This window comes from Haliaeetus leucocephalus, unplaced genomic scaffold (assembly GCF_000737465.1).
Source record: "Haliaeetus leucocephalus isolate CR32 unplaced genomic scaffold, Haliaeetus_leucocephalus-4.0 Scaffold830, whole genome shotgun sequence".
Classification (NCBI taxonomy): Eukaryota; Metazoa; Chordata; class Aves; order Accipitriformes; family Accipitridae; genus Haliaeetus; species Haliaeetus leucocephalus.
Genome location: NW_010973266.1, coordinates 3548511 through 3558505, shown reverse-complemented (window position 1 = coordinate 3558505; position 9995 = coordinate 3548511). Strand labels below are relative to the sequence as shown.

Genomic DNA, 9995 nt, shown 5'->3' with positions numbered 1-9995 from the left:
ATAATACTGAATTAATTTTATCATGGAACGCAGAACTCCCAAATTGAAATGTTTCTGGATACCTTTTTTTTGATAGAGAAGAAACTAAACCAACCCCTACCTTGTTTGAATGATAAAGCGCTATTATATTCAAAGAGACGTAAAATTGACCCAGTCATCCTGAAGTTATTTATACATTTAATAAATGAGATGCAGTATTTTTGCTCTATCTCAGGGATGAACTGTAATCTGAGGGAACAAGCCCCTTCCATTAAACGGTGTTCGGAGATCACAGCTTGCTAGCATCTTTTCTACCTGGAGGAAGGATAGCAGGGCTGGTGGCGAGTGGTACGTGCTCATCACATTCCTCTCCCCCTGCCTGCTCTGCCCAGTTCATCCTACCCCTCCACTGCAACATCATTTTGGAAAACAGCTCCTTTCCTCTAACAAAGCAGGGGAGTAAGCTCTGCTTTAATGCTGATTAAGCTCTATATACTACTTTATAGGGAAACGACACAGAGACTGTTGCAGGCTGCTGTAACAGGGCCAAGGGTGAAAAAGCCAGGAGGAGCTCAAGCAAGAGCAAACAAAGAAACCCACCGCTCCAAGGATACAGGACCTTAACAACAACAACAGCAACCCCCTAAATTCTTCAGCAGTTAAAACACAAAAACCCAAACCTCACACGGTCCCTGGTTACATTCTTTTCCTGTAGCATAAACCCTCGGTCATGCAAACACAGAGCTCTCCATGAGCACAGCCACCACCAGCAGCTGAACCTCCTTTGGGGCACCCTCCCCACCTTGGGGCACCCTCCCTGCTGGTGGGAACCCCCCCATGGCCCCCAGCACCCTGACCCAACAGCCTTAAGACCCCGGGTGGGATGTAGGGCTCAGCTCCTGGCTTCACCCCACACCGAAGCAGCCATTGACATCTCCTTCTTCTTCCAGCCTTTCTCCAGGAAGAGAAAAAAAAAAACAAACACACTAGCTAAGCTTTCTTCTGGTTTAGTAATGCATGGGCAAATACTTATCTTTGTAAATAATAAATAAATAAATAAACGATCTTCTTCAGCATGTCTGTGCAGCCCTAAAACTCCGCTTTTCGTCTTGGTGTTGCCATTTTCTTACTCAAACCTATTGCGGTAACTGATGAGCCCCGCTCTCCCTTGCAGTGCCCAGCAAGGACCCGTGGCAAGCCAGCTTGGGTAATGCTACCAGACAGGGATTAATATTCTGTAAAAGAAAATTAAAAAAATGGTTGCACTCTCTTCCCATTTGGTGCTCTGTTGTTGATCAACCCTTATTTACTGCAGCGAGAAGGAATTCTGCCACGTAGGAAGAAGCACCAAGGTTTTCCTGCCCAACAGCCTGCTACAGAAAAATCCTGAAAGTGTCCAAACCAGAGTAATTTGGGCTGATGGTCTGGACATCCTGTATCCTCTCCCTGAGGACTTGGATAGCTCCTTATTTTTCAGACCACCTGAATAGATCCTTATTTTTCCATGGCGGAAGAAACGTCATTTTAAGCTTTGCTACTAATTTCAATACTCATTCTGAGAAGTGATGATTCTCCAGCAGGATCCTTATATTGGACAAGACATTTCTGAGAGCATGGCAGGAAGGTGTCCTGTGCTAAAATCCCTTTAAATATGACAAATAATCCATTAAATATGGTTTTTTTAACTTCAGACCAGACACTGAGAATAAGCACTTTGATCTGTTGCTACAAATTTCACTGTCTCCCTGAAAACAAAAGAAAGAAAAAAACCCACAAGCTTTTACATGTCTCACAAGAGGACAGTATTCAACTCAGACTAAAAATTATGAAGTCATATATTTTTAACATTCCTGTCTAGCCCTCTGCAAACCACAAAACAATGCAACATCCATCATCATAAACGCTGGGACAGTAAATTAGGAGGACAGCATATTTTTGTTTTTAAAGAAAAATAAATATTCTTAATGGGAAACTTGAGAGAAATCATTAAAAAGTACTGTGGTATACATCATGGGAGAATGAAATCAATTAGGTCTTAATCTCGTATTATTTATGAAAGGAAGGGTGAAACAGAGCTTTAAAAGAAGCATTTATAGGCATTTTCTGATTGTTAGATTCTGTTGCAAAATTTCATTTGCTTTGGGTCACAAACACAGCAAGTGAAACCTCTCAAAACCAAAACAGAAGTAAAATGTTGGTTTTGTAACATCAGCTAATAGTATTAGATAGAACAGTCAGCCCATAATTATATATCTTTCATGCAGTTTAACTCATGCCATTACATAATTAAATTTAGACCAATGAGCCCTCAAAGTTATATTTTTACATAATAACAAACACAAAAATTATATATGCGCTCCCAGTAGCATTACAAGTTAAGTATAGATTTGGCGACACTTTACAGTAAGTGGGTATTCATTACTAATTCCTCTGGTATTCATTGTAACAACATTAGTCACGAAGAACTAATGTGGATATAATATTTGAGCACTGGTTTATTTGTCTATAAATCAGCAGTCTAGAATACACTGGTAATGCCCTTTCCCTGACATCACTGCAGTGCTGTTGAAGACCACACCGCTGTCATTGGGGCATTCTTCAAAATACACTGTGTTATTGTCGCGGAGGGCAATGGGTTCAGCAGCCCTGGCGGGGCAGTCCTCAGGCGGCTGCGCCGTGCATCCAGCCCGTTATCTATGCGTGGAGAAGAGCATTGTCCTTTCCTCATCATTTCTTCCCTAAATCACGGCACGTGTCCGTCTCCAGCCTATTTCCCTGCCTCCTCCTGCAGTGACACAATTTCACAGGACAGCCCAGTTACAAAACCAGACTTCTGTCCTGAATATGTTTTTTTTTTAACTCCTTGGCCATAGTTATATATTACAATTCATTACAATGTTTGCTGAGGGACCTTTCTTTCAGACACCATCAGAAGATTAGTCCAAGTTCAGACTGGACACCATTCTCAAGACCACCCTTTGGTCCCAATCTTTATTGACTTTCCCCACATTACCCCAGAAGGGGATACAAGGTGCTCACTTACCTTAGGGAATGAAAAGTTCTAAAAAGCCCACAGAAACAGGAAATAAAAATGGAAGTCTCCCCATTCTTCAAGCACAGCTTCAAGAGCTGCAAAAGCATATTAAAGGGTGTATTAACAGATGGCCTGAGTGAGAAGGGGAAGCTAAAATGGTTTCAAAAGGGTCTTTGCCATTTTCTACTGGCAATTTCTCAAGCCAATTGCAGACCTGCAGTAACTCTAGAGCCACGGAGCAGCTCCCATGTAATAGGCGCTTGCATAAGTATCTTTCTATAATCGTATATTAACTAAAGATTAGTCATTGTAAGATACTGTAGAAGATAAAAGTATTTAACACATGAAGTCTAAAAATGCATCACTGTGACCAATTAAAAAAAAATAATCTGCAATTAGGGTCTCTTTTACATATTCCTATCTATGCAACACGAACCTCAAGCATTTCATTGCACTTTTCCTATTTACTAATTTTATGTAATTTTGTGTACCATAAGCACATTTGTGCAATTTCCTCTTTTTTTTTTAAAATCACTCTGCAGCTGGTAAGGAGATGATACACCTCATTATCTTATTCTGTGGGTCATCTAAAATGGATATTAAGTAATTCTGCCTCCTACAGCTTTGGTACGGAGCCAAGGAGAACTAGGAAAATAAGATGCCTGACTTAAAAAAGAGGATGCTTCTTATTTTCAACATAGAAATGTGTTTTCACATGACATGCTTCTTTCAACAGTTTTGCCACAGCTAAACAGAGATTCAAGAGAGAAAATCATGACCTCCCAAAACTCCTCCAGGTAGTTCAGCTGGGAGACAAGTTTCGCTTCCAGAGCCCAACACGCTGCCTTTATCAATAGGCAGACTAGCACCACTCAACGAGCAACACAGCCTCCTCCCTCCGAACAAGGATTTTGGGCAAGGATTTTTGTGATTGTGATATCAGTAGACACACATTTAAATCAAAGCTTAATAAATATTTCCATCTGCGCATTAAGCGTCTCTACCTACGGTATATATGAAAGATTTTCTGTATCTTCTTTTATCCTAATCCATTTTTATGCTCAGGTGTCTTTGCATTTTAGTTGGTGCCACTGCTTTCTAATCACCTCTTATTCAGAAGACGGCAAACTGGGAATGGTCTCAGCTGGGGTGGGGTCTTCTCGAGCCCCCAGTGCCTCGTGCTGACCTGTGGCCGTGCCAGCGGGGGAGCACAGTGAGGGCATCTCACAGGCATCCAGCCGGCCGTAACCCAGCTCAGCGAGAAGCATACCGAGTAATAAACTACACAGGCTTAAGTCATAGTGCTTGATGAAATATGACCCTGTGGAACAACCCTGTGGACTGATCTACTCCATCAGTGAACAAGTGGCCAGTCAATGCTCCTGGAAAGATAATTACCCACCCATCAAAGCACACAGGCATTTTTGTCCCTGAAGTCAAAGGGGCAAAATTCTCTACAGACGAGGCAAGCTGGGGTATTTTTAGCCGTGGAGCTCTTACTGCGATGCCTGTATCGGGGAATGGTTTCCTCTGGAGAGAGCTGCCAGAAACTTTATCCCTGCTTTTCTGTGTTGTTTTCCTTGTAAATCAGCTCTCTCACAGAAAACATTACACTAACATGACCAATCCCAGATACTCAACAACAAAACTCCTAAAAAGTCTTACCCAGACAGTCTCCCCATCTATCTGACCAGCTGAGTAAACTCGAAGAAGTAACTAATGACTTGCGTACACATACACAGGAAAGTATTTGGGTTTAAAATAAATCCCCAGAATACCGTAACCCTCAGTGCGTTACGTTGCAATGACTTTCAACCCTTAATGAGGTATTTCTGTCAGATGAAATTAATGATGCCAGCAAGCAAACAAACACCATGTCTTGCACACCTAAAACACTGTGCATTCCCCGTGTGGGCTCCATTTTGAATAATGCAAAATGTCAACCCTAATGAGAGGCTTTTTGTTTCAGAAGGAGAATGCCAAGTCAACGTGTTGGCAAGCCTACGCAGGCTCCGTGCCTTAACGCCCCAAAACCATCTCAACATGTCACCCCAACCAACATTTGTTACTAAATACAGTTCTGCGGGCACATACAAATCAGCAGCGGGAAAAGAGATGACCCAACGAGGGAGATGGGGAATGAACGGCAATGCCTATTACCAGAAGTGTTAATCCTTGTGGAGTTGTACCAGCAGGAAAATGTGTCCCTCCTGAAGACACGGGGCACGGACTGACAGCCAGAGAACCCGAACTCGAACAGCATCCAACAAGAAGGAAAATTCCAGTATTTGACAAGTGTGGGTGATCTCTAATTTAGGCTGGGGAGTTTTCGGTGTCAAATACTATCCGATGGCAAATGTGCTCTTTACTTTGAAACGCCTGCAAGTCCAAAGTGAAATTACGCCAATTTTTTTCCTAACTCTAAACTTCATTAAGTTGATGCCTGCTTGTATAGGACTAAGCCTGCACGGCTCATGTTTTTCTGAAGTAACATTTTCCTGTACAGTCTATTTTCTATTACAATGACTGGATTGTAGAGCTGAAATGAATGTCAGAATTGTTTGCTGGATACATTACCAGATACCTTCTTTTCTGAGGCCCAGAAAAAGAAATTAGGTTTGCAACAGAGATCATTTTTGGTTTTCTGAAGCAAAGGTTTCATATCATATAAAACATTCCCAGACAGTGATTTGCATTATGCATTTTGCTCATTAGGTATACTCCCAAGCTTATGTATACAAGAGAATTTCCACCTCAAATTGCCACATATTTTTCCTGCAGATTTTGAAAATTACATTTAGAGAAAATAAAAGCATTTGGAAATAACCCTTCTACAAACCCAAAAGAATTTGTGAACCAGGCACCGGCTCTAAGTCTGTGAGAAGGTGGAGTTCCTCATGAGCCAGGGGCGGTGAAGATGCAGCAGGCCAGCGTGGTACCCTGCCTCCGAGGATGGCCAGCAGAAACGAGAGGAAACCAGGTCAGTTGAGACGTGTCCTGCCCCGGTCAATGTGCCCATGGGGGTGCCGAGGGGCAGAAACTAGGCTGAACCGTGTCACACCAAGCCCGTGCCATTCATCCCAGTTGCTCGTGCGGTTCATTTCCTCAAGAGGACTTAAGTGCCGTGATTTCTAAGGAGGATCAGCTCCTCTGTTTGATATTCCCAGCTATATGGTGAGAAGCATGTCAAATATGTATATATATTTACCTGCATTTACAGATGCATATAAAATTGTATGGGCGTGGAGGAGGCATATATTATGGCAGTTAGATTAAGCCATCTCCCTTCAGTTCCCAGGCATCCTGCAGGACAAATATCTGATTTCCATGTAAAATACTCTTTCACTCTCAGCGAGGAAGACTCCGGCTCTTCCACTCTGCCAGAGAAGAAGTGGGAAAAGTTTTGGGGCTCTCTTCTCCTGGTGGCACTAGGTGCCAGTCCCACACCAGGGGACATCCCAGCCCCAGGCTGTGGGTATCTTGCTGTGTGCTCCATGGATACTGAATACCAAATGTCTTGTCTCCATACCAAAATGTCTTGCCGTGGCTCTAGGGTAAGACTACAAGCAGGCTTAAATGTGTACAGTAAAGCAGGCTTAAAAGTATATAGTATTTCTCTATGGATGTGTGCAGGAAATAATGCTCCTGAAGGGTACAAGGTTGATGAACCAAAGCTGCATTTCTCTGAAGTCAAGAAACTAGGGACTAAGGAACCAGCGGGGAAAAATGCTAGGTTCCTACTGAACTCAAAGGGGATTTTGGCACTGACTTCTATAGGAAATGTCTCTAGTAGTTGTAGTGAGCTATAACTGGACGAAAGCTTGAAAGATATTCCTTCAGATTCAGTCTAGGAGACTGTGTGTGTGGGGGTGTTTATGGCTATAATTTATCACTCTGTGGTGGAGACCCAGAAGTCCACCAGAGAGAGAAAGGCCCTCCTGTTTAAGGCAGGCCACATGTTTTTCCTGGAGAGCAGCAAGAGGGATCGATGAACCCACAGGAGAGCAGATCTACCACGCAGCTGAGCTGCGAAGCTTGGAGGATGCTCCTTCTTGCAGCCCCTTTTACAAATTCTACTTGGAGCCATTTGTGGTCCAGCCCCGACTTCGGTTTCCAGTACAGCTTTACTTGCTTGGTTAAAAAGACTTTTCTGGGGGAAGAACCCTGGCGGTTTCTTCCTTACAGCCAGCATTACCTTACCTTACATGTCCTCTCAAAATGCATTGAACTAATTGACGAGTTTTTAAAGATACCTATCTGGAATGCAATATATTTGTTCAACAAATCGCTATCTTGTCTGCGAGCAGAAGTTAACATCATTAATCCTACTTTACAAACTGGGAAGCTGAAACACAAAGAGGCAAAGTAATCTAGCAGAGACAGCCAGAGTACAAAATATAACTGGGTTCCCTGTGTCCAGCACAGGTCACACAGCTGGAGGCTATCGCAGTGGCCAAAGCCCAACTAACAAACATCCCTCTTCCAAAAAACCTGACCTTACATCGCAGGCTGGATTAGAAAAATAAAGCATAGATATCAAAGGCCAAATTCCAGCCTCGTTCAAACACACTCAACTGAGTGTTCATGCAACAGAGGTTAACACTTGCAGTGATTTTTATGGGCAATATTTTTTACCATAGGATTTGTGGCATACAAAGGCATGACTTCTCAAGCAGTTTCAATAATTGTGTTATATTTAACAGTACCAAATAAAAACATAGCAGTTGGATCAATATTATATTCATATTTTATTCCATAAATAAACTTCATTGGTTTGTAAGCTGGTTGTTTTTACTTCCAAAATGTACAAATAAAGATTTAAATATTTTTTGGAGGAAACACTACAGATGGTTTTAGTTCTGCAGTTTTGATGCAAACATACTTCTTGGCACCACTTCTTAATATGCCATTTCTATAAATACTTAATGCTCACAGAATTGGAGTAAAATATATATTACAATGAAAAACACAAAAAACAGTGTTATAATCAGATTTTTAAATATTGCTCTTGAACAGGTAAGCTTGCTATGCGGATTCACTATATAAACAGGAATAGAGTTCTTCAGAGAGCTAAAATATTGGTCCCTTTTGGTATGTTAAGTATTAATGTGAAACTGCTGCTGCTATGATTATGTGGTCATGCTATTTCAGCTAGTTTCTAAACATAACAAATAATGATATTCATTTTTCTTTACTTCAAGGATTTAACTCACAGGAAATCAATTAATAGAATACTTCAGAGAAATAAGTTTTCCAGATCTTATAAACCCAGTCCTATTGCTACAGAGACAAATACTTTTTAAAAGATTAAGATAAATAATACCACCTTATTTCAGTATTTGCATTAAAAATTCTTAAAATTATTTCCTCTGGGTAAACTGACCAAAAGGTGATGCTCTGAAACAGCTGTGTTCCCTTTCAGACTGTTTCCGATTACTTGAAAGTTGCCCTAAAATTTCAGTTGAAATATAAATGATCTTTCTTCATATAAAGAGCCAAAGATAAGAAAAATACCTCCCGGTAATTGAGATAACAGTGAATTTTATGGCTTATCTAGCAGTCAAAGGCATTCAAGATCCAATTAGGATGATGGGCAAGAGTATCCTTTGTCACTCTGTGTTTCTTTGAAGGAGCTGGTCCAGTAATTGCTAGGAAAAAAACAATGCAAAACAGCCTTAAGATACCGTTAAAATACATGAGGTGGCTCTAACTGTAGAAATCTTCAGTGATACTGTAGGTGAGATGGTATTAGCATTCTCAGACTTCAAATCTACTGGCTACGTTGCTCAAAAAAAAAAAAAAAGGCACTGAAAGCTTTTCCTACTTGGACAGGAAGGGTGCAATTGCAGGAATAGAGCACTTAAGGAAGAACTGGTACTTGTGTGCAACGTGGAGTGGGATTATCTGGGAATGCCTCAGACCTGCACCTGGATTAACTGCGCTGATGCAGCTTTCTACCACAAGTAATGACTCATATTTAAAAAAACAAAAGTCGAGGGTGCTTATTCCAACACAAGGCTCAGCTGTTAATTCAAGTTTAAAGAAGTTCCTAACCCCAAGGACAAGACTGAAAAAATATCCTTTGCTCTCAGGTTTGCACATGATTAGCACCGGCTCCTCAGGCAGGTGCTGCCTCTGTGGACCCATTCCCAGGTAAAGAAGGGTTACAAAACTATACTTGGCATTCACGGTAAATCCGTACCTTTTTAAAGATCTCAACACGCATTCTGTTACTCTGGATGATGATCCGTTTCTGTTTTTCTTCTTGTTTCTTCTTTACTTCAGGTAAATTGTCATAAATCCTGGAATGAATTTAAAAAGTTGACTTCATGTGTCATCTCTGGGACTCAAATAATTTGTTTTTCCTATAGGAAATGTTTGCCTTCAATGCAATACTTGTCATTAATGGGCATCTCTAAGTACATGAATTAGATTTATGACATGGGAATTATAAATGATTACAATAATGTTTTTATATAAAATCTGACTTGTTGAAAAACACTCCTAATTTTGAACCAAAAAGTAAAGAAAGAGATGGGATCAGGTTATCTCAATGCAGCAGCGTAATTCTGGTTTAGCTTCTAATGAGCTCAGGGGAGTTGGTTTCAATTTATAGCAACATAATTCAAACCAGAATCTGGCCTGTCCACTTTTTTGTATTTATGTCACAAAATTAATACCAAGCAATAATTTTCAGGTTTTTTTCTAAAATACAAGAAAACCATCATTATTAGACTGTAGACTGTTAATATTTTTTCACTGTCATTAGGAACTCTTTTTACCAAGGAGAACATAATATGTCCATTTTAAAAATAACGTGAGTTGCCCTCAAAACAGAGAATTCTGGTCTGATCTTTTACCATAGAAATCAATGATAAAATTCCCAGGGGTCTGAAAAGAAAGTCAGACCTTCCTTGGCAGCAGTCCTGGTTTTTTTGCCTGCATAAAAAGCCTGTTTAGTTCTGATTTTTCTTCATAATGT

The 9995-nt window shown here is 40.8% G+C and overlaps 1 protein-coding gene across 1 annotated transcript in view; it reads right to left on the bottom strand.

Annotated features, from left to right (window-relative positions):
* Positions 1-7755: 7755 nt before the first annotated feature.
* LOC104840765 (chromosome unknown open reading frame, human C10orf90) overlaps positions 7756-9995 on the bottom strand; it is a 65444-nt gene continuing 63204 nt past the window's right edge. Inside the window, 2 exon segments of the mRNA XM_010581958.1 lie at positions 7756-8661; positions 9216-9315. Of these exon segments, the coding sequence (XP_010580260.1) occupies positions 8623-8661; positions 9216-9315 (139 nt within the window). The 3' untranslated portion in view covers positions 7756-8622.